At 47.9% G+C, this 27,321-nt stretch overlaps 2 protein-coding genes across 6 annotated transcripts; one reads left to right on the forward strand and one right to left on the reverse strand.

Moving 5' to 3' along the window:
- Positions 124–6,029, forward strand: OARD1 (O-acyl-ADP-ribose deacylase 1). Of its 5 annotated transcripts, none has more exons than XM_005696291.3 (6): positions 143–611; positions 1,152–1,231; positions 1,578–1,722; positions 2,767–2,825; positions 3,819–3,931; positions 5,429–6,029. In XM_005696291.3, the coding sequence occupies exons 2-6, from the start codon at positions 1,193–1,195 to the stop codon at positions 5,529–5,531; spliced, it is 459 nt and encodes a 152-aa protein (XP_005696348.1). In that variant the 5' UTR covers positions 143–611; positions 1,152–1,192; the 3' UTR covers positions 5,532–6,029. The 5 variants fall into 5 exon arrangements, with proteins under 5 accessions (XP_017894536.1, XP_005696348.1, XP_013829320.1 ...); XM_013973866.2 differs by having other exon boundaries at positions 144–525; XM_005696290.3 differs by having other exon boundaries at positions 144–509.
- On the reverse strand, positions 8,202–22,004 carry APOBEC2 (apolipoprotein B mRNA editing enzyme catalytic subunit 2). The gene is made up of 3 exons (XM_005696288.3): positions 21,720–22,004; positions 11,549–12,112; positions 8,202–8,594 (listed from the first exon to the last, which is right to left on the reverse strand). Exons 1-2 carry the CDS (start codon positions 21,848–21,850, stop codon positions 11,569–11,571), a joined length of 675 nt encoding a protein of 224 aa, XP_005696345.2. The 5' UTR covers positions 21,851–22,004; the 3' UTR covers positions 8,202–8,594; positions 11,549–11,568.

Consider the following 27,321-nt stretch of genomic DNA (forward strand, 5'->3'; position numbering starts at 1 on the left):
CTGCGCAGGCGTATGCCTTAGCCACGCCCACTTTCCTGATTGGCTCCCACCCGGCCGAAGGAATACGCAGGCGTCTTCTAGGCGCGCCAGACCCTTTCCACTCAAACAGAGCCTTGAATATTAGCAGCACGCAGGCGCTAAGTAACTCCTTTGCTAACTGCCCTCCCTCTTCTTTGCGGCCCCTGGAGACACACCCCTTGGGACTTAATGCGCAGGCGCCGCTCTACCGAACTTGCATTCGGCTGTCTCGTTACGCATGCCCGGGCGGCAGCGGCGGTCGGGCTTCACCGCCGGAAGTTCGGCGGCCATCACCAAAGAGTGCTGGTTCGGCTAGCTAGCTAGAGGGGCTCGTTTCCGCCCGGCTCCCGGATGGTGGGCGGCCATCTTTGGTGCTCGCAATTAAAGGCTGTGGTGGGATTGGCTTCGCATCGTGGGCTCGTCCGCTGTTACCCACCTACCAGAGTCCTTCCCCGCGGGGCGGGACCTCGTAACGGCCAACTCCTTTCCAGGTGAAGGGTAACGGCGGTACGTTGGGTCTTTGAGCAAGCCTCCTCGCTTCCTCCCACGGGAATCCCAGGACAGGCCCTACGCCCTGGCTGATCAGCCCTAGGGTAGGAGACGGAGAATGGGAGGCCTCTCTCTACTTCTTCCCCCAGTTCCCGCCCCCCGCCCCCCGGCAAAAAGATGGGGGTGAGTCTTCCTTAAGGGGCCACCTTCCCTCTCACCCCTGCCCGCGCCTTGGCAGTACACACCGCCTGACCGGTACACTCTCTAGTTGGCGACTTAACGGGACTGTGGCCAAGTCCCACCTTTTTGTCCCTGGGCTAGACCCAATGGGGAAGTACTCTTGCATCTTTCAGAGAAAAGACTGTCCTAAATCAGCCTTGCTCGGCGCGGGCGCGGGGAAAGGAGGAGGCGGGTCTTAGGACTGCCTTTCTTCCGCTCCTGCGAAGCGCGAAATGCAATCGGGTCACGGCCGCCTCCGAGCCCAGGCATTATTCCTCTCCTTGCCCCGAGGATTTTTGCGTTCCTTTCTAGAGAAGTCACACTCAGTGATAAACGGTGGGGGGAACAGTTAGAACGTGGGTGGGCAGGGCAGTCTGAATGTAATATATTTGGGCTGCCTAAGCATTTTTACTCCCTTTTTATAGCTGAAGAAACACTTAAGTTCTGGAAATAGCGACCCAGTATCATGGCTGGCAGCCCTAATGAAGATTCAGAAGGAAGCCGAGTGCGTAACAATTATTAACTTATTGGTGAACTGAAATTCAGAATGATTGAGGTCAAAGCACACACATTTTTAATTAAACTAGTAATTGAATTGTCTTATTTTCCTCTTCTGTTGATTTATTTTAGAAAGGCTGATACAATCTTAGGCAGAGCCCACTCATTACTTTACTTTGCACATACTTTAATTCGCTTTAGATAACTCATTAAATTCTGAAAATTTGTCTCTTAAATGAAGGAGGGACGAGGCGGGGAGAGGTAGTGGTGGTGGTGGGCACAGTAAAGGAAAAGAAGTAGCTTAGTATTTTTCTATATGTAACAAAAATTTTCTTTCTCTTTGCACATTTTAGATTACTTATGTGAAAGGAGACCTATTTGCGTGCCCCCAGACAGACTCTTTAGTGCATTGTATCAGTGAGGACTGTCGAATGGGCGCTGGGATAGCTGTCCTCTTCAAGAAGAAATTTGGAGGAGTGCAGGAACTGTTGAATCAACGTGAGTTTTGAAAGCACCTGAACTCACATGCCCTGACCAGACCATCTTTTGATGCTCCTTTTAAGCTTAATAATTTAAACAAGATATATATGCACAGATGGGGTTCCTAACTACCGAGTCCTTTTAACTCTGCAGATTAAGTTTTTCCTCTTCAGAGATGGTCTCTAGTTTGGGTTGGACCACGAAACCTGAGTTCTTGTAAAAGTTTTAAATTTCTCCGTATTTCATAAATCTTTCTTAATAATATTACTCTATTTGTCTGAAGCCTTTAATAACTCTGGCATGCTTAGCAAAATCCACAGTTTTTAGCCTGGCATTCAGGATTCTCTGTTTGCCCATACTGTGCTTATGCTTCAAAGAGTTTAGAACTTTTCCTTACAAACACTTCCTGTTGCTTACTCCCAGTGATTGTAAAGCAGAAAAGTGTACTAGAATCAGAGGTGGAGCTTCTGAAAACAGTTGCTTAGACCACAGTCCAGGCTTACTGAATCAAGTCCCCACTGGTGATTCCGCTCCTAGCCTAAAGAAAGCAACTTCTTAACTGCTTTGTGTTATATTTGTTTCAAAACACTACACAGTTCTCCTGACTGGAAACTGTTAAATAATTAACTTTTTAATGTTGATACACCTATGTTCCCCCATAATGCTTAACACATTAGCTGTTTGTATGTAAAAATATAATTATTAAATTATTAAATACACATTTGGCAAGTGAAAAATGCTGTACATTCTAAAACATTTCAAGGCAGTAGACATTAACATTTTTTAAGAGAACAAGAAAGGGTATTTGAAAATGTAGCAGGATTGAAGATGGAGTGTGAGGAAAATGTGATTGAAAACGTGATTTCCTAAAACAGTAGGAAAACTGGAAGTTAAGGTGTATGGTATTTAGGAAGGCTGATAAGGATCAAAGGGTTCTTCAGAGTTGAAAATTAATCCTACTTCTGAAGTAGACTTAGATCTATGAAGATCTTTTAAAAATCTAAGAGTGAAGATCAGTGTTTTGGTGTTTCTTTTTTACTATTAAATAACTGTTTTTCTTAGAGAAAAAGTCTGGAGAAGTGGCTGTTCTGAAGAGAGATGGACGATATATATATTACCTGGTAAGACGGGGCCAGTTCTCAGTGGGTTTTAAGTATCAGCAAACAGATGGGCTGTGCTGCATTGTGTTGATCACAGTGTTTCTTTATAGACCATCAAAAATGTCCAAAAGCTGGCCTCATGCTGACTCAGATCCAGGGCTGGTGGCTATTTGGTGCCCTGCGTTAGAAACGTGAGGCTGCATCCCAACTCCATGGGAAAAAGTTGTGATATTTACCAAAGACCTGTTGTATGACGTGCGAAAGTTAGGGATGCTTCCCTTGCTTAATTCCTTCATTGTCGTGGTGAAATAGAGACAATCAAGTCTCAAGAGACGGATTGCTCAAAAGAGTTTTTCTCTCATTCTTCCTTACCAAATGCAGTGCCAGGTAATACTCTGCTCCTCTCCTGCTTGCTTCCTCCATGTGGATTTCTTCCACTGTCCCAGTGGCCTTTGACCTGTGAAGGAGTGCAGCTTCTTGGTGATGCTGCTGGATGACTTAGAGCCAACTCACTACAAGCTTGGTTTGGGTAGCACACAAAGTGGGGATGCTGTCCTTAAGGCTACCGTGACTTTCAGGCTTGTTTGGAATGCTACCAGTTTCTTTCTGTGCTTTTATAGGGAAATAAAAAGCAAGCACTGTTTCTAAATAAATAAACCTAACAGGAAATTTTCAGGTGCTATGGGTTCTTCCTTGTTACAGGTAGGTAGCTTATCTCTTGGAAGTGGCACAGGAACTTTCACCTACCTTGCTTAAAAACAATAGACAAGAGGCACACCTCCTAATCTGGGCTTCTTAGGAAGAGAAAAGATGTGGGAGTGTCTGGGCCTCTGGCTCTATTCAGTGTGTTCCTGAGGGGCTCGCCTAGCTGGAAGAGACTGTATGACATTTGTTATCTAGGCTAGTCTATAAAAGTATCCTTATTTTAATTATCACGATGTTGGGAGGACATGATGACGTATTTTGCCTCTCATTTTGGACTAATGGAAATTTGAATTTGTTCTTCATACTCAGATTACAAAGAAAAGGGCTTCACACAAGCCAACTTATGAAAACTTACGGAAGAGTTTAGAGGCTATGAAGTCTCATTGTCTGAGGAATGGAGTCACCGACCTTTCCATGCCAAGGCAAGGAAATCCAGGGCCCTAAATGAAGACTTGATTGGTGGGGTTTACTGTCTTACCCAAAGACAAATGACTTAAAAGCTTATCTTAACCCAAAATGTAGACTTAAAGGTGGACAAATTTCAAAACATTTAAAAATCATCAGTAAACCAGTTGTCAGATCTTCGCTCAAGGCATGCCCATCTTTTAGCTTAGGCTGAATGAATCAGGATGATTAAAACACAGATCTTCCTCAGCCCGCCTAGTAGGGAGGAACCATTGTTCACCACTATTTGTTGAATTCTCGGCATCCTCTAGTACAGCTCAAGAATCAAGACTGAGCAATTGTGATTTCTCTCTGGGCCACTCCAGGTGTCCCAAACCTGTTCATTCTGTGTGAACAAAGTTGTAGGTTGTCACTGCTTTGTAAACTGCATGCTATTTATGTTCAGCATGGATAGTAGCCAGAGGGTATGTTGCTGGTGTAATGTCTTAGACCCTAGATATTGGGAACTTAAGGGACTGATGTTGGGGGTTTAGTACCCTCTTTGTTTCCTTTTCAGGAATAGGCTTGGGGTCCCTTCTCTTCCTGACAGACTAGTTCTGAGTCAGTACTGACCATGCATGCAGGTTTATTCCAAGCTCCGAGTTAGAAATGTGGTTACTTGATCCCTCATCTTACACTGGTCTGTAATATATTCATGACTTATGTACCAGAAACTTTTTTTTTTAATCACAGTTTTTTCAGGTACTTAATGCATTAATAAAAAATTATCAATTTTAAGCCTTTCTTTTTTCCCTGTGGATATTGAGGATCAGTAAAGTAACATCTTGGAAGAAAGCTGCCAGGTAGTAGTTTTGTGGGCTGATTGAGGTTTCTCACCAGGGTGTCAGGAAGATTGGAATTACAATCAGCTTGGCATTTCCCAGTTATCTTCCTTAACATTCTGTTATCATAAGTGTATTTTTAAAATGGGCTTTCCTGGTGGCTCAGTTGGTAAAGAATCTGCCTGCAAGACCCAGGTTCGATCCCTAGGTCAGGAAGATCCTCTGGAGAAGGGCATGGCAACCCACTCCAATATTGTTACCTGGAGAATCCCCATGGACAGAGGAGCCTGGCAGGTTATAGTCCATGGGGTCACAAAGAGTCAAACACGACTGAGTGACTAACACAGTTTAAAAATACCAACCTTTTCCCATCCACCCACGGCTAGTTTTCACTAGTAGAAACTGAGTTCTTCTGTCTTGCGGCAGAGTTACACATTTCTAAATGTACCCTGAAGTAACTGGGAATTGGTAGTTTATTTGGCAAAAGAGAAGTGACAGCTATTGGATGGTAGGGCTGTCTAGGAAACAGCCTTAGGTGACTCACAATAGGCAGTAACGTCTAAACTCCCACCGTGGTTGCCTATAGGTGTGAGACCAGATGTTATCTTTGGCTTTGGGTGGATGCAGCCTAGGGAAAGAGGGAAGGAGCTTTTTCCTCAGTCACAACCAGTGGAGATATGTTATCTTTTTCAGGATTGGATGTGGTCTTGATCGTCTGCAATGGGAAAATGTATCCGCAATAATTGAGGAGGTCTTTGAGGCAACAGACATCAGCATTACCGTATACACACTCTGAACAGAAGAGCATTTTGGATGTGTCTACCTTCTGCATCGCCTGGGCCGCAGGATTGAGCAAACTGACCTTAAAATGGGCAGAGGACCGTTTCTTGTGAAGTAGTCTGTGTCACAGGCCAGACCTGGGTTGCTGTATTCTCAGGATTGAATAGGATTGAAGGAGGGGTTTCTTGTTGCTGGGAATTTTTCTTTTTCAGGAAGGTAAGGGGAGGGACCAAATGTTGGGCCTAGGACCCCTATTTTGCTGCGGATGCCATGTGGTTTGTTTGGGTTGCCACTAGGTGGCAGCATTGCTTTTCTCTGCTGTTTTAAGAGAAATTTCAGGAAGGATGTCGGTTTTCAGTTAATTTTGCACCTTGTGTCATTTGTTCACAAATTGATCCTAGGAGAGAATTATGGGTTTAATTTTTGTTTAAATTACAAGATTTTTATGTTTACAAGGAATTTGTGGTGACAAAAATGGAAAAATAAATATTTTTTTGGGGGGGGGCTCCAGTGAGGTTCTGCGCACATGTCTGTGTTGTTCTGTACTTGACTAATGGAGGATTCACCTGTAACTTAATTTGGAAGAGTCAGAGGGCCCAGTAGGAAGAGTGGCAAGGTGAGAAGACATCAGAATGGGCAAGAACATTGGAAAGGCAGGCTTTTAGAATCTCCTTGTGGTGAACTCTTCCTCTCTCCTGTCCACCATATAGTTTCTGTGACTGAAGGAAATGGCAGCCCACTCCAGTGTTCTTGCCTGGAGAATCCCAGGGACAGCAGAGCCTGGTGGGCTGCCGTCTATGGGGTTGCACAGAGTCGGACACGACTGAAGTGACTTAGTAGCAAACCTGTCTGAATTTAGTCATAAAACAGTAACATGTGAAACACCTGGCAAAGTTCTTAGTGTGAACTAATGAATGACCGAATCTGTGGTTCTCAACAAAATCCATACACATCTCTTTAAAGGTCCACTCCCTCTTAAACAGGAATTCTAATTTGGTAGTTAGGGGTGGGGGAGAATGGCCAGTTTTGTGTTTTTGAGCTCCAGAGGATTCTGATGTGTGTCCACCTGGGATGGAAAAGAGTAAATTTGTCCCCTTCTAAGTTCAGAGCATCACTTTGTCCACTCTTGATTTCCATATTGGAAGGATAAGGCTCATGGATTTTAGCCAGTGGTTCAGTATCAGGCTTCCTTGGTGGCTCAGAGGTTAAAGTGTCTGCCTGCAGTGCGGGAGACCTGGGTTCGATCTCTGGGTCAGGATGATCCTCTGGAGAAGGAAATGGCAACCCACTCCAGTATTCTTTCCTGGTGAATCCCATGGACAGAGGAGCCTGGTGGGCTACAGTCCATGGGGTCGCAAAGAGTCGGACACGACTGAGCGACTTCACTTTCAGTATCAGAGGTGTGGGGAAACAGGGAGACTATTTCTACCCTCTGTTCTCTTACTGTGGTATTGAGATCAGACAGACCTATTGATTTTTGTCATAGAATGAATTCTTGGTCTGTCATAGGACTTGCTGCTTTCCCAAGTGTAAAAAAAGAACTGGATTTTAGAAGGGGCTTGTTGAAACACCAGGAGAGCACTGGTTAAATGTAATCTTTGTACTTTAGACTTGTGTTCTTATTGCGTGGCAGCCTGATATGAGGCAGCAGTTTCAAAAAGTATTTCACTTCTTCTGTATCTGTATGTGTAACAGACAAGTTCTCTATGTTGTTGGGGTAGGGGCAATGCTGGGAGCAAGTTCATTGTCAAACTTTTAGACTAAGGCTTTTCTGGAAGCTTTGTTTTTGTCCACAGACACACAGTGAGGTTGAAAGGGAAGAAAGAATGTACAGAACTAAAAAGGAGAGTGGGATGGTAAAAGGAAGCTTAGAATTAAAGTATTTTGCTTAGCTCTGCAAAGAAATCTTATCACTGGGTCGAAACATTGGTTTTCTAGGATTAGGGTTAATTTGTTTCATGGAGTATGAGCCTCGTTCACATTTCTGTTAACAAAACCTAGTCTTGTGAAGGTCCGGCTGTAATTGGAATTCCACAGGGATGTGATAAAGTGCCCTGTCATTTGCAGATACTCTTGGGGTCAAATTCCGATGACTTATCACACTTGAAGCCTGGGGAAAGGAGGCATGACCTGATAATCAGAATGGGCACGTTATTCCTGGAAACCTAGTTTGGCAAACACCCAGAAATTCACATGTGAAATTTTGCTTCCACATAGGACTCAGACAAGCCTTATAAGAAACGAGACTTTTGACACCATCCTGCCCTTGCCATCAAATACGACGCACAGACCACCCCTACATTATGTGTATCCAAACATTTAAATCCTACTTCTCACCTTTTGCTCTTTAATCAAGGAGGTAATTGCTTATGGATTGGGAATTGGAACAGGAACAGGTTTCCTGTGCCTTTTGTTTCATCCTCTGGCATACTCCTTGTTTTCAGAGGAGAGAAAAGACATTTGCAAGTAATCTTGAGACTATTTTCTGAAGGTCAAGACAAAGGTGAAGTCTGCATGGGAGTTGGTACATTCTGTGTAGCCCTGGCAAGTTCTGTTTAAGCCTTTCCTCTACTTTATATAATGTGGCTTGGTTTATAGCCTGGGACATTACTGTTTCTGGAATTTGCTCACTGTCAATAGAACATTTCTAAATGTTCTAGTTCCTTAAAAAACCTGGTCACAGAAAGACCACGCCACCTCTTTTATTAATGTTGCTGTTTAAAAAAAAAATCCCAACTTAACATGAGATGCATTTCTAGACATGTTGCAAAGATCTGTTCAGACTTTGGGTCTGAGGCTCTTTGCCATAAGCCCAATTGGGGGAATAATACGGACCTTCAGTCCCACGGAGCCTGGTGCCATTTGTCTCTTCACAACTCACTTTCCTGTTTTCCAAGAGCAGCCTTAGAGAGAGAGGTACAGCTTAAGTGATTCATAGCGTAAGTGTATTTTGAGTTGTCAGAGGGCCTTGGGCAGGACTGGTTGGTGTCGAGTGTTGTCCAGCTCCAAGCGGTGTTCGGGAGTCAGGCAAGTCCCCGATGACCACGCGCCATTGCTGTCTCGGTGGCAGCAGGCAGACCTTTGTGAGAAGACAAAGCAACGTTACTGAGAGCCCTGCTGGCCCCAAACAACGAAGAGTTTTCTTTTTGAGTTAGGGTTTCTTTGTGCCTTCCTCAATGAATGCCTGAATTTCTCCATAGTCACCTGTGATTTCTGTTTTACTCAGGATTGGATTTGTTTCATTTATACTTTGGTGTGGTTCACACAGAGAAAGCCCCAGCAGAGATCTGCTTCAACTATGGTGCAGCTGCTGCTGTGTAGTTACTAAGTCGTGTCTGACTCTTTGCAAGTCCATGGACTAGCCAGCCAGGCTGCTCTGTCCATGGGATTTCCCAGGCAAGAATCTTGGAGTGGATTGCCATTTCCTTCTCCAGGGGATCTTCCTGACCCCGGGATTGAACCCATGTCTCCTGCTTGGTGGGCGGTTTCTTTGCCACTGAGCCAGCTGGGAAGCCTGTGTTTTCTTGGCTTTAACTATACGGTTAAATCCTATTCTGTCATTTTTTCAAAAGATGGAAGAAGACATATGAGGCACATTTTCTTTAACAAATGCTTATTTCTTGAGAGTATTTTAATTAAGCAAAGTTCTTTGGGGCTTTTAGATTACAACTTGATTTCATGCCTTTTTTTTTTTTTTAAACTTGGTACATTTTAACCTCTCCCTTCAGGAATATGAGCAACTCAAATAGAGTACAGGGAAGCATGTTAATGGGTCCAGATAATACGATTGTGTACACTAATGGAAGGAGGCTTAGAATGTGGAACATGTCCAATGATATTTTATTAAAAAATAATTTGACTTAGAAGTGGACTTCTCTCTCAAACTGATTTATCTGTTTGTTGATTTAGATCAGCATAAGAGGCAACTCTGAATTATCCAAAATTAAAAGCTTTTTAATTCTCCTCGAAATGCTTAATTTTTATAGCAGATTTAGCTATTTAATTATTTGACTGAATAGGTAAGAGACACTCATCTCTGAGGTCTTGCTAGTTTGGCAGCTGAAAGAAGTGGCCTGTGACTACAAGATCTTTAAGAAGAAAGTATACTAGAGTTAAAATTAGGCTGCCTGTCATCATTCTACAGAATTTATGTAGGGTTTATAATTATGATTGCTAGTCCCTACACTAATAAAATCTTCAAGGAATTTTTGTATTTTCAGAGGTCACCTTTAGAAATCTTTGTATTATTACTCACCACCACTCTTGAGTGGTGTTTTATTTTAGGTGAGCAACGTATCACATGGCACTATCTGACCCTGGTCTCACTGAACTCAGTGAATGAGTCCTGCTTTTTTGTAAGAAATGGCTGAGAACTATGACTTCATGGATTGGTGAATGCTCAGCTAGAGAGTGATCCAACACCCTGTGTGCATAGACCTGCCAGCATCAGGCTCTGGAACATTGATGTTTCCAGAACACGTCTATGAAGCAACATCTCTTTATTAAGACTGAGAGGCACTATCTCCATGGAAGCAAGCTGGTTTCATGCTTTATTAATCTGTGCTGCTGCTGCTGCTAAGTCACTTCAGTCGTGTCCGACTCTGTGCGACCCCATAGACGGCAGCCCACCAGGCTCCGCCGTCTCTGGGATTCTCCAGGCAAGAACACTGGAGTGGGTATTAATCTGTGAGGTGTCCAGAATTAAAGCTGGATGAGGGTGTGAAGACCCTTTTTCTGGTAAGAGAAATTTTTGATCAGTAACTCAGGTCTTGTAAAGGGACTTAGTCATACATACCACTTCTGTGGGAGCAAAGTAGATCAGACCAAATTCAAAAGGAGACAGTAGGAGATCCTGTACCCTCTTTTCCTGAGGGCAATTGGCCTGTTTCTCTGAAAGAGTCTAATTTACCCTCAGCAAGAGGTCGAATTGGCCTTAATTGTGTCCTAATTATTTGCTTAAGTAGCTAATCTTTACTTCCAGTTCTCCTATCCCATCTTGATACCTGTTAGGAGGCCACTTCTGAGCTGTTGCCTAATTTGCACACATCTTTTTAACCCTTTAAACGTTCCTTTATAGCAGAACTTGCTGCTTTATTATCTCCATTCCTGAATTCATCGTTTTTCTGCAAGTTCTGCTGAGGTCTTCTCAACATAAGAGAAGTGTTCTTGCATTGTATGTTCACAGCAATTCCTGGTCTCCCTCAAAGCAGAACCATTTGTTTGAAAACATGAGTTTCTCTGCCTCCTTTCTCTTCACAAAGAGTTGAATACAAATTCATTCAAGGACATTCAAAAGTACCAAAAATGAGGGGAAAAAATGCCCCTGTGGGAATGAAAAACCAGCATTAAGGGAAAAATAGAATGGTAAGATTGCAAATGGGGTTGGGGCAGAGTGTCTAGAAGGTGTCTAGAGTTTATAAGTTTGGACAGGTGGACATGGGGACTTGGTAGAGGACTGAAATATCTTTGCTGTTCAGTAACAGGTCCTTGCGGGCGTCCCAGCTGGTGTAGTAGTAAAGAATCCATCTGCCGAATGCAGGAGATGCAAGAGTCGTTGAGGGTTCGAGCCCTGTGTTGGAAAGATCCCCTGGAGTAGGCAATGGCAATCGGCTCCAGTATTCTTAGCTGAAAATTTCATGCACAGAGGAGCCTGACAGGCTACAGTCCATGGGGCCGCAAAGATTTGGACATGACCAAGCGATTGAGCATGTGTGCACGTGTATACACACACACACACACCCCACACGTGCGCAACAGGTCCTTGTACCATCCTCATCTTAGTTATTCAGTCTCATCAAAGCTTTTGGATTTCTATCACCCTTTAGCACTCTAAGTTATGGAGAAAGTCAGTTTGATATAAAAGGGTAGGAGAGAAAGGATTTAGGGAGAGGAATTTAGAGGAAAGAGAAAAGGCAGGATCTAAGAATGTTACCACCAACCAGAAAAAAAAAAAAAGATTAAATCCTTTCAAAGGAAAATCAAAGAGACCATCATTCCACCTGACCTACCCAAGTTGACAGTGAACAGACTCACGTGAGGCTGAACCTAGCTGCCTACTTCAGGATGTCCGCCAACTTCTCCTCATAGTACAGGAAGTTCTCCTGAATGTCCTCCCAGGGCTCAAAGGCCTTGGATTCACCCTCTTCTTGCTCCACGAAATTCTGCCAGATGTACTCGAAGTCCTGGGGCTTCATGATGCGAAGTCTGCAGCCGGCCTCCTTCAGCTTCCTGAGAGCCGCCTGGACCTCGGGCTCCTCCCACATGAACAGCCGCCCCACCAGGATGAGCAGGCGCAGGTTCTTGGTCTTGTTGAGGGTCTTGACGATGCGGTCCGCGCAGGCCGCGCAGGGGCTGGAGGACACGTACCAGGTGACCACGTAGCGCAGGGCGGGGTCGAAGGTCGGCATGATGCTGTTGAAGAAGGCTTCCTCGGCGTGGGCAGCGGCATGCTCGTCCTCCAGATACCCTCGAGAGGCCTGCACTTGGCCTCCCTTGCTCTGTGCTTCCACCACATAGCAGAGGAAGGTCTTGTTCCTGCCGGAGCTGTACTCCACGTTCCGGAACTGAAACTTAAAGAAGTGGGCAGGCAGTCGCTCCCTATGGGTCAAGGAGACAAAGGCACAGGGAAGGAGAGTGGGTGATGAGTTCTTGTGCTAGGACTTGCCTGGAGTAGGTGGCTTTCCAAGATCAACTCCCCCGGGGACAGATTCATTCTCTCTACTGAAACAGGCCTTGCCTATATGCTAACGATGGTGACAAAGGGACGAGGGAGTTCAAACGGTAATATCTGAAGGAGGAGAGAGTGTGGAGTGAGGTGTATATCCTGGACGCCACGTTAGCACAGATCTGTAAACACTCCTTCACTCCCAACACACGGCACATGCTCAGATTTCTAGATCAGTGACTCTAACCTGACTGTGCACTAGAATCCGCTGGAGGAGCTACAGATGTCCGTGCTGGTGCCCCACACCAATAAATCGGAACATTTGGAGGAGGCCTGGGCATCAGTATTAAAAAAAAAAAAAATGTTCCAGATGATTCAAATAAGTAGCCAGGTTTGAAAAGCAGGGTCCAAATAATATTACAAAGTAGCAAGCATGTAAAAATTCTCATGACAGAGCAAGGCAATGATTGTGCAGAATATTTCACACTTGCATAATCTCTCCTTGTCACTCACAGATATTGCAGCTTAGGTAAGATGTGGCCTAAAACGTGCAATCCAGGCTCTCCCAAGGACTTTCTCATGTCATCTTTTCCCTTAGGCGAAAGAATGGTTTTCATGTAAGTGTCCAAGAAGGTTTATTTTTGAGGCTAGGCTACCTCAGGGTACTTTGATATGAATTAACTTGTGTAGTATTGACACATTTCAAAACCATAAAAGATAGCCTCTGTCCTTTAGATGCTTATAGTCTTACCAGCGAGATTCTAGCTGGAAAGCAAAGATGTGAGTAAGACAGCTGAGAACAGTAGAAGCCTGCTGACAGTGACGAGGTGCAGTAAGGACCCATGGTGAAGTTTCTTAAAGTTTAGCCTTGACTCTGGAGTCAATAGAGAATTGTTACAGGTTCCCGAGGAAAGAAAAGTATAATGAAACTGAGGTACATGGAAGAGTTACGGGGGGTGACTTTAGGCAGAGACAGTGAAGCTGGGGAAAAGTCTGAAATTTGGGAAGCCCACTTGGTGTCTTAGGGCACCAGACTTGGTGAGGAATATGTCCAGTGGCTTCCAGGGGAAGTGGATGATTAGCAGATGAAAGCAGCAGAAAAAGACCAGGTGTTTCAAAAAGTTTGGTAATAAAAAAAGGAGAGAAGCTAAAGAAGCAGCATCAGAGCTGAAGATCGTCTTGTTTGTATGTGCATGTTTTTCTAAAATAGGGAAGATTTTTGCGGGTTTGAAGGCCAGGTGTGACTGCAGCCATGAAATTAAAAGACGCTTACTCCTTGGAAGGAAAGTTATGACCAACCTAGATAGCATATTAAAAAGCAGAGACGTTACTTTGCCAACAAAGGTCTGTCTAGTCAAGGCTATGGTTTTTCCAGTGGTCATGTATGGATGTGAGAGTTGGACCATAAAGAAAGCTGAGGGCCAAAGGATTGATGCTTTTGAACTGTGGTGTTGGAGAAGACTCTTGAGAGTCCCTTGGACTGCAAGGAGATCCAACCAGTCCATTCTAAAGGAGATCAGTCCTGGGTGTTCATTGGGAGGACTGATGCTGAAGCTAAAACTCCTCCAATACTTTGTCCACCTCATGCGAAAAGTTGACTCATTGGAAAAGACCCTGATGCTGGGAGGGATTGGGGGCAGGAGGAGAAGGGGACGACAGAGGATGAGATAGCTGGATGGCATCACCAACTTGATGGACATGCTGCTACTGCTGCTGCTGCTAAGTCGCTTCAATCGTGTCCGACTCTGTGTGACCCATAGATGGCAGCCCATCGTCTGCCAATGGCTCCCCCGTCCCTGGGATTCTCCAGGCAGGAACACTGGAGTGGGTTGCCATTTCCTTCTCCAATGCATGAAAGTGAAAAGTGAAAGTGAAGTTGCTCAGTCGTGTCCGACTTAGTGACCCCATGGACTGCAGCCTACCAGGCTCCTCCGTCCATGGGGTTTTCCAGGCAAGAGTACTGAAGTGGGTTGCCATTGCCTTCTCCACGATGGACATGAGTTTGGGTGAACTCTGGGAATTGGTAATGGACATGGAGGTCCGGCGTGCTGTGATTCATGGGGTCACAAAGAGTTGGACATGACTGAGCGACTGAACTGAACTGAGCTGAAGGCCAAGGAGAATGAAGAGCCTGTAAGAAGAGAGACTGAAAAGGTCAGAAGGAAAGGAGGGGATGAATACCAGCTGGAGAGGCTGAATGTTTTCTTTTTAAAAATGTAATCTCAGATTTCCCTGGGGGTCTACCAGTTAAGAATCATCCTGCCAATGCAGAGGACATGGGTTCAATCCCTGCTCCGGGAAGATTCCACATGCTGAGGAGCAACTAAGCCCTCATAATGCGACTACTGTGCCCTGCTCCCTAGAGCCTGTGCTCCACAACAAGAGAAGCCTCCGAAAGGAGAAGCCCCCGTTTGCTGCAACTAGAGAAAGCCCACATGCATCGATGAAGACCCAGTGCAGACAAAAATAAAACAAAAAAGCTTTAAACAATGTGATCTCTGTGGTTGCCCCAGAGGATCCCCAACTAGTAGCTCTGTGCTTTCTTCCCTACTCCCTTTCCCTCCCCCCAGAGAGGTCACCCAACTCCCTGGGCTTCAGGGGGATCCCTGGTATCCCAGGGCCTTGGCTTCTTAGTGATAAGTAGCAGGTGCCAAAGAGCTGAGTAGATGTGAGCTGTTTCCCTGCAGTTGTCCCCACCCCCATCACCAATTCCCCACCCAGGTTTCCATGTCCCTTGCTGTCAGGTTAGGTTTCCACTGTGGAGATGGATGTGTTTGGGGCCCCAGCCCTGGGATTCCTTCGGGTACTATCTTTAGCTCTCTTAAGTCCCTCTGTCCCTGGTTGAATGTGTTTATTATTTACTTAACATTTGGGGAGAAAGGATGGCCTGATGATTCCCCTCTCCTCTTTCAGTCCCTGCTGGGAAGTCACTTACACTAGGCTCTCCCCCGTTAAACTCACCCCAGAAGACCACTCCTCAACTCAGCCAGTTGTTAAATGATCCTTTCACTTCCTAGAGTGGCTTTTTTTCCTCCTGAGAAGCACAGAGCCTACACTTCTTGCTGAAACCTTTTTTTTTCCCCTCTCTAATCAGTGCCAGACCACCCCCAATCCCACCCCTACCCTCCCAACCATCCCCAAGTCCAATCCAGAGCCACCTGTAGGATGGATTCGCAGGTAAAGGTTCTGGAAGGATTCATAGCTGCTTGGCTGGCCTGGGGGCTTCAACCGTAGCTTCCTATGTGGTCCCTCAGGTTTCCTTTCAGAAACTGAAAAGGACCGCTCCAACTTTGCCAAGTACAGCCCACCCAAGAAGACGTGTGGCCCAGTGTGAGGTGGCATGCTGGCTGGCTGGTCTGCAACTGACGCTTCTCTCAGTCTGTCCTCCTCTTCTTTAGGCAAGAGGAAAGGACCCAGAGAAATGGGAAGGCCCATGGAGAGGAAGAAGGTTCACCCTCCGTAAGTATTGGTTTCTGGCCCCTGGGGCCGGCAGCCTCATGGTCTGCCCTGCCCCTCAGCAGGGCATTCTGGACCCGTTACCTCAGAAAGGGGAGTGCATTCAAGGGGCAAAGGAAAGTCAGGGAAGGTCTCGGCTCCCGGTCTTTCTTGGGGTTGGCTCAGAGACAGCCTGCTTGGCTTCTCAGTGAAATTCCTGGTTTTTTCTAGAAGGAGCATACAGGTTGGGCTTTGGGCTTTTCAGACTGAAACAGCCAGGTCCTGGAGGGCCACCAGGAGAACAGAGTTGGTCTGAAATTTCTCCAGAGAGCTAGCCCATGTGGTCGTCTTGGGTTATGTTATAGAATCACAAAGTAAGTCAACACTATTATGCCCACTCGGCTTCCCTGGTGGCTCAGTAGTATAGAATCCACCTGCCAATGAAGGAGACATGGGTTCGATCCCTGGGTCGGGAAGATCCCCTGGAGAAGGAAATGGCAACCCACTCCAGTATTCTTGCTTGGGAAATCCGATGGACAGAGGAGCTTGGCAGGCTATAGTCCATGAGGTCGCAAAAGAGTTGGACATGACAGAGCGACTAAATAACATCATGCCCACTAGTGGGAAGACAGAAATAGTGATGGTGACTTTGTAGATGATCACACGCATCTTTCATTTTCTAGTAGCATGACATGCTCCAGTACCATATTTACATATCGCTCTTTGCTCTCAACTCCAGCAGATATTTTCCTGCTGAAGTGTGAGTGTGTGTGTGTGAGTGTGTGTGTGTGTGAGTGTGTGTGTGTGTGTGTGAGTGTATGTTGGAGTGGTGGCCAGGAGACAGATGCTGATGAGAGATTTCTTCACCTGGACCTAGTCCCTTCTTCAAGCACAGAAACTAACAGCATAACTCCTACTCCCTCCTGCCAACTTCGGCACCTCCTTAGGATCCATTTCCTCATACTTTCTGCAAACAAGGCCATTCACACTTCATCTCCTTAGACCTGGGTTTCTGGACATTGCAGTTCTCTAGGCTGGAAACCAAGAATCCTTATATCTAGAAAAAAGAGGGACAACTGTCTGCTTGATGGGCGGGGAAGAGATGTGACTCAGTGTTTTTTATATATATATATATATTTATTTATTTATTTTCCCCCTCACTTTTACATTAAAAAACATTTGCATTTCCTAAGCATAAATCTAGACAGTGAAGGCAAGCAACTTGGAGGGCAGTGGAAGCTCGTCTGAGATTAGACATTTGCCCCCCAAATAATCCATGGAGCAGAAAACCTACTCACAGGTAACTGAGTGATGACTCATTTCCACTTTGCTCACTAGACCCTTTCATGACCTACTTGAAAGAGGCAGAATTGCCAATCTGAGTTTCCTTTCCCCTTTCTCAGACCACTTTTCGAAGTGGATGCTACAGAGTGGGCATTGTCAGAAGGAGGAAACAGAGTTCTAACAGCCAGACTTCCTGGAGATAAGAAGGTGTTTGATGGGCTGCTGGCTCCTGACTGGCAGTTCTGGATGGGATTCTGCAAGCCCTGGGCCCGCCCTTTTTCTTGGGCCCGCCGTTTCTCGGAGGAATGCCATCCTGCACATATGCTTCAACCTTCCGCTGACCCTCAGAGGAGACCAGAGTCCGTGACTGTCTTCTATCCTTTATGAAACAAGCCCTTCACAGTCTGCTCAGGAGTCCAGGTGAGGGGCGAGCATTAATAGTGGCATTGAACTCCTGGCCCAGCCTCTCTGAACCCTGCTTCTCCTCTCTCTCCTCACGTGGGTGGAGTAAGCTACGGGTGGCTAAAGAAGTGGTTGAAAGGAGACCCACTGCCTGTGCCATTTATCTCTGTTCCAGAATAACCCCTTTGATAGCAGGTTCAGCTTCATGTAAAATCATACACAACATAACTAGAGATAAAGACAAACACACAGCAAGCGCTGCTGCCAGGCAGAGCTGCAGCTGGGATGGAGGGATGGGGAACCAACCCATTCAGGTGCCCCAGAGCTTCCCTCAAGCAAGCTGAGTTCAGAAGCAAAAGAGAACCAGAGGAATTCTTTTGTGAGCCTAGTGCTGTTGGATCTTTGTATATATATTAATAATATATCTGGAACTTCTCCCCTCAAGAAGCTCCCCTGATGGTTAGGGAGTTTGGGGTCGATGTGTACACACTGCTATATTTAAAATGGATAATCAACAAGGACCTACAGTATAGCGCAGGGAACTCTGCTCAGTGTTACGGGGCAGCCTGGATGGGAGGGGGTTGAGGGACCATGGATACATGTGTATGTATGGCTGAGTCCCTTTGCTGTCCACCTGAAACTATCACAACATTGTTAATCAGCTATGAGGTGACAGTCATTCAGTCGTGTCCGACTCTTTACAATCCCATGGACTGTAGCCCACCAGGCTCCTCTGTCCATGGAATTCTCCCGGCAAGAATACTAGAGTGGGTTGCCATTCCCTTCTCCAGGGGGATCTTCCTGACTCAGGGGTTGAACCTGCATCTCCTGCATTGAAGGCAGATTCTTTATCATCTGAGCCACAGGGGAAGCCCTCCAATATAAAATAAAAAGTTACAAAAAGTAGCCCTCCCCTCATTAATTCCCTACCTGAATGTCTGACAGAGAGCCTACCACACAATAGGCACTCAATCATGAGTTCACTCATTTATTCAATAAATAATTATTGAGCACCAGTTAGGAGCTGGATGCCACTCTTGGTACTGGGGACAAAACACCTAAAAGGCAGAGTCCTTGTCCTCATGGAGATAAAATGCTTCTGGGGAAAACAGGCAGTGAATAAATGACTGCTTTTCAGAATTTTTTTGTTGAATTTGCATAAAGGATGTCTCTTTATGGCTGTTTCTGGATGCGGTGTGGTGGTTTGGAGTCGGCCAGTCTTGGGATTCACATTCTACTCCATCCACTTCACGCACGCGTTCTTAGTCACTGTCGTGTCCGACTCTTTGCGACCCTATAAACCGTAGCCCTCCAGGCTCCTCAGTCCATGGGGATTCTCCAGGCAAGAACACTGGCCTGGGTTGACGTGCCCTCCTCCAGGGGATCTTCCCAACCCAGGGATCGAACCCAAGTCTCTCGCATCTCCTGCATTGGAAGGCAGGTTCTTTCCCATTAGTGCCACCTGGGAAACCTGACGTCACCCACTAGCTTTGGGCAAATTCTCTCTCCCTCTGAGGCTTGGTTTCCTCATCCAGAAGACAGACTGAGTAATCTCACTTCTCTTTGGACAACAGTCGACTTTTGAAAAATTAAACCTGGTACTGAAGGATGGTGCCTTCTTTGGGCCTCAAGTCTTCCCCTTTTAAGCACATCCCTCCTCTGCCCTTCCATTCGTATTCAGAGGGTTCTCTCTCTCAGTGCTTTTTTTTTTTTGTAAAGCCTTGATTTCTAACATTTGCTGCTTTCCTGTATGCACACCTGCTGTGGAGATTTCAAGAAACGAACAGGAAGTCAGTGAACACGGATGTGGTAAGAGGTGCACCCGATGGGCCCTCAGCTGAGTCAGGAACAGGCCTGGGCACACCACTGCTGCTATAGACCTTTTGCTAGCATTTTCTATCACGTCATTTTTAATGTTCTAAAGTCTGCTTTTTTTTTTTTTCTGACCGAGTCACACAGCCTATAGGATCTTAGTTCCGTGACCATGGATTAAACCCGGGCCCTTGAGAGGGAAAGTGCCCAGCCCTAACTCCTGGACCACCCGGGAATTCCATGGTTTCTATCCCGAGTGCCCTATTCACACCAGAATCACAAGTGGGCACGTTTCTCCTTATTCATACCTGGTAGTGCCCCTGCCCTCAGATTGTTTGCTCAAAAGCCATCTGCTGTTCTAGTGTGGGGCCCTGTTAGAAGGAGCAGTGTGATGAGACCCTCCCCCGGGAAGGCCAGGCTCTGCTGGCCCTTTGATGCCAGGACACCTGGAGAGCCGAGCAGAGGAGAGCTTTCCCTCCGCCTGTGCCCTCACAGACAGCCGCACCTCGGGGCTATTTTAAGTTGTCTGTTTACTCGCAGGGGCCCAGGAGACAGATCTCCACAGCTGTTCCTTGAGGCCGGGAAATATGAAGGGCTCCACCTCCCTCCTGAACTGCTCTCAGAGCGTCGTGAAAGTGGCCCTCCTGTGCCTCACTGGGGAGCCTTGGCTTAGGGAAGACTTTGCACCTCACCACCTGGAGGATGGAGATAGGTGGGAGCTCTGTTTGGGAGACCAGTGAAAGGGACGCTAGGCTGGAGTCAGAAAGCATGCCTCTTACTGGTTCCGTGGTCCAGGAGCATGGCTGGACCTCCCTGTTTCTCCAGCTGTAGTGTGGTGGTGATACAGCTCCTCTCTCAGCCTCACGGTGAGGAATGAACTCAGGTGTGTGTAAGTGTGCCGGCATCATAAACCCCCGGACACGTGTCTGTAACATCAGAGGATTTAATCTTTCAAAATCCACCACCCTGAGCCCCCAAAGCATGTTCAACTCAGCAAACATACTTTAACTCTCTTCCAAACTGACCCTGCCCGTGTGCTGGGGAGATTACAACGCAGCACAGAGTGGGTGTGCCTCCGTGTGTGCGTGTGTGTGAGAGACCAAGGCCAGCATGGGCCAGCACACTTAGCTGTTAGAAAAAGGATCTCTTTCCATAAAAAGCCACTGGCATGGAGGACACTCCCGGCCTGGCGGCCCTAGGCCCTCCCTGTGTCTATATTAATCTGTGCCCTGTGGCTCCTTTAATCCTGGGATGGGGGTGACATTACTCGGTTGGCCACGGACAAGTGCAAGTTCAGGGGCTCTTCCCTGAAGCCTTGCCTCAGGAACTAGGATACATTTCCCTCAGGTTCTCTTAGAAACCGGAAAATGTCTCAGCCGGAAGGGAACTTGGGAATCAAGTAGCACTACTTCCTAAGGTTGCAAATAAAAAAATTGCAGCCAGGCCAGGACTGGAAAAACACTTGCCCAGCTTCAGACAGCAAGTCCCAATCACCTCCCAGGGTTCCTTCTGCCCTTGAAGGCATCATGCCTCCATTTTCCCTGGAATTTCTCTTCCCGCGGCCCCTCCTCTGCCTGTGGGCATTGCTGGAGACTCCCAAGAAGGAATCCTTATGCCCCCACATACTCAGTCCCTGGATCAGGAAGATCCCCTGGGGGAGGAAATGGCAACCCACTCCAGTATTCTTGTTGGGAAAATCCCATGAACAGAGGAGCCTGGTGGGCTACAGTCCATGGGGTCACAAAGACTTGGACATGACTTAATGACTAAACAACAACAATAACCACAAATTCCCTTCTTATTCTTTGTTTAGGAATTTAGCAGAATCTTCTGCCAGAAGGACACGGAGAGAAGAGGAGGACTACTGCCTAGCTTTATTCCTGGAGGTGCCATCATCTAGACAAGGCAGGGGGACCCTCTTTGGAGCCTCAGCATTATCTGCTGTAGGTCCTGCTCCCTCCAGGCTGCGGTGGAGGGCGAAGGAACACCTCCTCCGCCCAGAAGCTCCGGCCCTGGCCTGTACCCTCTCTTTTTCCCTGGGGGAGGATGCGAATCTCTGCCCCTGGGGAGATTCAGAGATGAAGCAGCGAGAAAACCAGACTGCGTCTCACCCTAGCTTGGGAAAGGATGCATCTGTCTTTCCTAGCTTAGGCTCTTCTGCTTCAGGGAGAAGCTCTAAAGAAAGAGAGGAAGACATACGGGTAGAGGAGAGGCCCACTCAGAAGCAGGGACAAAAGTTGAAGGAGGAGGTTCTCTGGGACCGTTCTGAAACGTGCTGGCGGTATCCCATGATCTCACCCAATTCCCCGGGACTAAACTGCTTTTACCCAGAGAGGCAGGTGACACCCCAACACCACGAAGCCCCAGGGCTGGTTTCCTTCTCAGGGTCCTCGATTCCCCAGAGTTCCCCCTACCTCCGCTGATCGGAGGTGACACTCTGAGAGGCCCAGAGGGAGTTGCTGCTGCTTCCCACGTGGTGCACACCTGGGTGCTCTCCCGGCTGCAGCGTGGTGACCCTGACCCCTACTATTACCATCCTAAGTCCACCAGCCTGTCCCGCCTGCTTCGTGCCGGGGAGGAGGAGCCCAGCCCACGCCCAGCTCTCACCCGGTGACGATCTCGAAGGGCGGCAGCTCAATCAGCTCCTTCAGCTTCTCGGGGTCCTCTAGGTTCTCCGCGTCCTCGCCATTCTGGGAGGCAGGCTCCGCGGCCGCTGCGGCCTCTTCTTTCTGAGCCATGGAGGGGCTGAGGCTCTGGAGTCAATGAGAAAAAGGGGAGAGGCGGCGGGTCTGGGCCAAGGCCTGGAGGCAGAGTCCCAAGCAGCTGTCAGCAGCTAAATCTGCCTGGGGTGACGGGGAAAGGATGGGGCAGGCCAGGCGAGTGCACTCAGCCCCTGGCCCGCAGGCTTTATAGCCAGAGGCCCCTCCCCCAGCTTCTCTCTATCTTTTTTTAATTGAGTGACGGCGGGTGCGGGGATGGGGGAATGGAAAATCTGGCCATCGGTGTCCCCTATTTATCAGAAGCAGAGACAGGAAGCTGGCAGGTGGGGATGGCTTGGCCTGCACCCCTGCCCCCTGCACCGGGTAACACAGGTCTTCATATTCTCTTTCTCTTCCTCCCTGTTGTTATTTTTTCTCCCCCACCCAGCTCGCCTGGGGAGATTGCGGAAGGGACCTAGGGTGGGTGTTTTTGGAGGGGAGTTCTCTCAGAGGTTTAAGTGGGGCAAGGATTGTGTTGAAAGGGACCCAGGCCAGCCTGACTGGGGGGACTTGGGTTCAGGGAAGGAGGGTCCTGAGATGGGGTGAGGGGGATAAGTACTGCCGATGGGGAAGACACTGTGAGCTGTTACTCAAAGGGAGTGCACGCTGATTTGCCTATAATGATGCCTAGTGCAACATCACATCCACTGGCAGCCTCCAGAAGTAACTATATTGCCATTGACTAAGCTTAGAGTTTTGGAAATAGGCCAGGCAGTGACTTTAGTGTTTTCTGTGTGAAATCGGACTTAATGCTCTCAACCATCCTGGGAGGGCATGTGGATTATCCCCATTTTACACAGAAAGGTTAAGGCCCCTGTTTGGGGTCATCAGCCCCAAAGCGGCAGGGCCAGGATTAAAGTGAGGACTTTTTGTTCCTGAGGCCAAACATTCACCGGCTGTGTGTGTGTGTTCCCTCTCATTTGGTCCTTTATTTGTTTAATAAGTATTTATTGAGCATCTATTAAATGCCAAGGGCTGATTCAGTTACTGGGCACGGCAAAGAACAGAGCAAATGAAAACCCTTGCCCTCACGCAGCTTCAGGGGGTTGGACAGTATGCAGGGTAAGTCATACACATGGTCTGTTTGGTAGTGCTAGGAAGGAAAGGCAGAGAAGGGGGACAGAGTGACACGTTTTTTTAATAGGGTGGCCAGAGAAGAATTTTGAAAAGGAAGTAATTGAGAAAAGATCTGAAAAAGCTGAGGGAAATAATTCTAGGGATATCTAAGGGGGAAGTGTCCCAAGGAGCAGAAGAGCAGGTGCAAAGGTCCTAAGGTGGGAGCATTCCTGGTTTGTTTCAGGACCGAGTAGGGACATTTGTGTGGCTTGGGAGTCTTAGGGGGTGAGGCCAGAGAGATAAACAAAGGCTAAGTAGGCTGGCATCACCGACTCAATGGGCACGAATTTGAGCAAGCTCCAGGAGATAGTATACGACAGGGAAGCCTGGTGTACTGCAGTCCATGGGGTCACAAAGAGTCAGCTATGACTTAGCGACTGAGCAAGTACGCGGGGGCCTTAGGGGCTGTTCTAAGGACCTTGGCTTTTTCTCTGAGTGAGATAGGAAGACACTGTCTTTGACCAAATAAGTCACGTGGTCTGACAGATATTTGTAGGCTCACCCAGGCAGCTTTGTTGAGAACAGAGCAAAGGTGAGAAAGAGCAGAAGCAGAAGGACTGGATAGAAGCCTATTGAAATGAAGGAAAGATGACGGGGGCCCCTGGAGCAGCCCCTGAGCTGGAGCAGTGTCAGGGGCGCTGGGTGAATTTTGTTCTTCACGTGGTGCATGCTGAGGTGGGGCCATGGGTTTTTGTGTCTAGGGCAGGGCAAACACTCTCAGGGCAACAGAAGGTGGGGGTCAGAGTCACCAAGAGGCTGAAAATGAGGAACCTAAGAATGTTGGGGAACTAGTCTGAACATAGCTCCCAGAGCTAGTGGGGGGTGGTGATGAGAAGGTAGGGGACCCTTTCCATGGTCTAATTAGAGGATAGGGGTCAGCAAGGTTGGGAGGATCTGGGGTTCTCCCCTCCAGAGAGTTCTGGGCAGCGTGGCACCCTATGAGTAAGATGCCCAAGCATTTTGATCTGTCATAGTTTATATCTGTTGTCCAGGTATAATTGTTACTGGCTCCCCAGTCACTCCCAAAGTGCCGTAGTACCGAGACTATATGGTCACTTTCCTTATTAGGCTTGTTGCTAATTCTGGCATTCTTATCCAGAAGTTATTCATTTTTTTCAGGCATTTTTTCCAGGGGATGTAAGGCACAGGATAGTGGTAGTGGTGCCTGTGTCCTCAGAGAAAAGGCAGTGATGGCTGATAAATAACAAACACACGTTATTATTATAATTAGCATCACACAAACAACCAACATTTAAATGCAAAGAGATCGCTTCGTCCTTTTATTTGATCAACAATTATTGAGGGCTTCTAAGAGCCAGACACTCCTGGAGTAAACACCAAGAATATGGACATGAATGAGGTGCTGCCCCACCAGGAGCAGCTCCCAGTCTTAATAGCTTTGGGGGGCATTCGGGCACTCAGGCTTTCATTATCACATTTGGTCCTCATGCCTGTCTCACAGAGTATGTATTATTGTCTTCATTTTGCAGGTTAGAGCCCTGTAGCTCAGAAAGGTGATTTGTATAAGATCACACGAGGATTTAAGTCCAGGTCTTCTGAGCTTATGTTCTTATTTCCAGGGCCGCGCCCAGGTAGCCCTGATCGATACATCTCTAAAGCATTATCTCCCACTTCTGGCTGCAGCTACTGGACTAAGGAAGAGTAAACTGTCTTGCAGGGGGGAAGGTGGGGAGAGGGATCCTTTCAGCTCGCTGTTCCCTTGTGGGAAAGCCTTCCTTCCTGAGGGTGAAAGTAAAAGTCACTCAGTCGTGTCTGACTCTTTGAGACCCCATGGACTGTATAGTTCATGAATTCTCCAGGCCAGAATACTGGAGTGGGTAGCCTTTCCCTTCTCCAGGGGATCTTCCCAACGCAGGGATTGAACCCAGGTCTCCCACACTGCAGGCGGATTCTTTACTAGCTGAGCCAAAAGGAAAGCCCAAGAATACAGGAGAGGGTAGCCTATCCCTTTTCTAGAGGATCTTCCCGACCCAAGAATCGAACTGGGGCCTCATGCATTACAGGCGGATTCTTTACCAACTGATGAGCTCTCATCTTATATTTTGGCTGTAGTGTATGCCCTAGGGGCTTCCCAGCTGGCAGCAGTGGTAAAGAACCTGCCTGTCAATACAGGAGGCCTAAGAGACATAGGTTCAATCCCTGGGTTGGGAAGATCCCCTGGAGGAGGGCATGGCAAGCCACTCCAGCATTCTTGCCTGGAGAATCCCACAGACAGAGGAGCCTGGCGGGCTGCAGCCATAGGGTTGCAAAGAGTTGGACACGTCTGAAGCGACTTAGCACACACGCACGCACGCATGTATGTCCTAGACTGGGGGGAGGAGAGGTCCATGTTTATATCCCCATCTCAGATCTCGAGTCACTGTGTGATGATGTTGGCCAAATCACTTAGCATCTCTGGATGGTCCTCAGTGTCCCCGCCCGTGACAAAGGCTGAGTTATTGCTCGTATTCCAGGATGCCCAAAGGGATGAAAATGTGGAATCAGGGCCGCTCCCAAAGACCTGTAGTGTGGGGATGAACAGTGTGGTGGAAATTTTCTGAGTGATGTTGGGAGATGGTACAGAGGTGGTTCATGTTCCTCCCTGAAGACATGATCCCTCACCCCTGCCAACTCTATACACTGGGGAGGGTGCCCTGGACCTCCCTGGACTGATGACTGACAGTTTCCTTTCCCACTGCACCTTCCCCTGCACCCCCTTCCCTGGAGGCTCTCTGACTCCCTCTGGCTATTTATGGCACCTCCTAGGGGCCCACATTCCTGCCTTGTCCCTGGCTTTCCTTTCCAAGCTAGCCCAGTTTCCCTGGCTGGCCCGAGTACAGCAGTTAATCTGGGGGGTCGAGTGCCAGGGGCCGGACCCTTCCTCCTGCAGCTGCCACTGTTCTCTTTTTAGTGCGGGCACTCCCCCCACACCCCCATGTTAGTACTCTTGGGTATGTTTCTATCAATAAACCACTTCTGTCGAGGAGGAAAATGAGAAACAAGTATTTATTTCAGTGGTATCAGCAGGGTGTTGGGACTTGAACTCATGTCTGTCAGCCTCCAAGTTCCATGCTTTTCCCACTGTGTTATGCAGCCTGGAATTCAGTAATGCGAGAGCTGACACCAGCCCAACCCTCCCTGAGGTGTGATGGGGTTCTAAGCAGGTCACATAAATGAACTCATTTACTCCTCGTAAGGATGTTGGGGTAGGTACTAGTATTTCTTTCATTTTACTGGTGGGAGAAATTGAGATCAGAGAGGTTAAGTGACTTGCCCAAAGTCACACAGCTAGTGAGAACAGAGCTTTGGGCTTCTAGAGTCTTAAGTCCAACACCTTTCAGTCCCGACTGCTACCAGGACCCCTGAAGCCAGGCTCTGAGGGAGGAGGGGCAAGAAGGGGACTAGGGGGAGAAGGTGTTCTTGCAGGGAGACTGAGCTCTGGGGAGCAACTTGTGTATGAAGGGTATGTGTGTGTGTGTGCGTGTGTGTGTGTAGGGGGTATAGGTATAGAAACAGCAGACAGCAGGTGAGTGGGAATGGAAACTCACAAGGGAGTTGTGAGTTTCTTGAGACCCAGCCCCCTGTGTCTGGGAGGAACTGGGTTAGGCCCCGGGCCTGCATCTTTTGGCCCTATTTCCCATGGTCATTTCAGAAAACCTTCCGAGGTCCTAGGAGGCGCTGAGGAGGAGGTGGCAGGGTCAGACACGGCTCTTCCTTGGGTCTCAGCCAGAAGCCGAGCTGCCCTCACCGGGAAGGGAGTAGAGAGGCCACGAGGGGGCTGGTGGAAAATAGCTGCCTCACCAGGGGAAGGTTTAAATTCTCACTCTGGGAAAGCAGATACCTTGGGAGCCCGCTGATGGAATGGATGCTTCATGTGCAGGGACAGCTGGTGCCCCAACAGCACGTTGCCCCAGCGACGCAGCCTGGGTGTGCCCGCCCCGTGGTCACTACTGAGACGAGGTACACAAACAATGGGCCACGGGCACGAGGCACCCCCTGGTGGGCAGGAGCCTGCCCCTGCTGGCAACTGCTGTGTTGATATAAACAACAGGGGGTGTCCGGAGCCTTGGCGGGGTGCAGCGAAGGGGCCCCGGGTCTCCCAGAGTCTGAGGCTCCCTGGGGAGGGAGGAGAAACTCAAATCACACAGGGCAGGATGGAGTTTCCAGTCTTCTCCTGGGCAGGACACCATGCTTGGCTGGCCATGCAGGATGCACAGCCTGGGGAAAAGTGGTGACAACTGGGACTTTAGTCCTGGTCACCTCGGTCTTCCATTCCAGCGGCCACTCCCGGCACCACCCGGCCCCCAGGGCTGGCCGGCGCTTTGAGTCTTTGA

Source organism: Capra hircus, chromosome 23 (assembly GCF_001704415.2).
Source record: "Capra hircus breed San Clemente chromosome 23, ASM170441v1, whole genome shotgun sequence".
Lineage (NCBI taxonomy): Eukaryota > Metazoa > Chordata > Mammalia > Artiodactyla > Bovidae > Capra > Capra hircus.

Excerpts from the sequence above, each read along its gene's own strand:
- APOBEC2 (XM_005696288.3), bottom strand. The coding sequence starts at position 21,850 with ATGGCTCAGAAAGAAGAGGCCGCAGCGGCCGCGGAGCCTGCCTCCCAG. Across the intron at positions 12,113-21,719 it reads CCCTTCGAGATCGTCACCGG|GGAGCGACTGCCTGCCCACT; the intron begins GTGAGAGCTGGG and ends CTTGACCCATAG.
- OARD1 (XM_005696291.3), top strand. The coding sequence starts at position 1,193 with ATGGCTGGCAGCCCTAATGAAGATTCAGAAGGAAGCCGA. Across the intron at positions 1,723-2,766 it reads GCAGGAACTGTTGAATCAAC|AGAAAAAGTCTGGAGAAGTG; the intron begins GTGAGTTTTGAA and ends TGTTTTTCTTAG. Across the intron at positions 2,826-3,818 it reads GACGATATATATATTACCTG|ATTACAAAGAAAAGGGCTTC; the intron begins GTAAGACGGGGC and ends CTTCATACTCAG.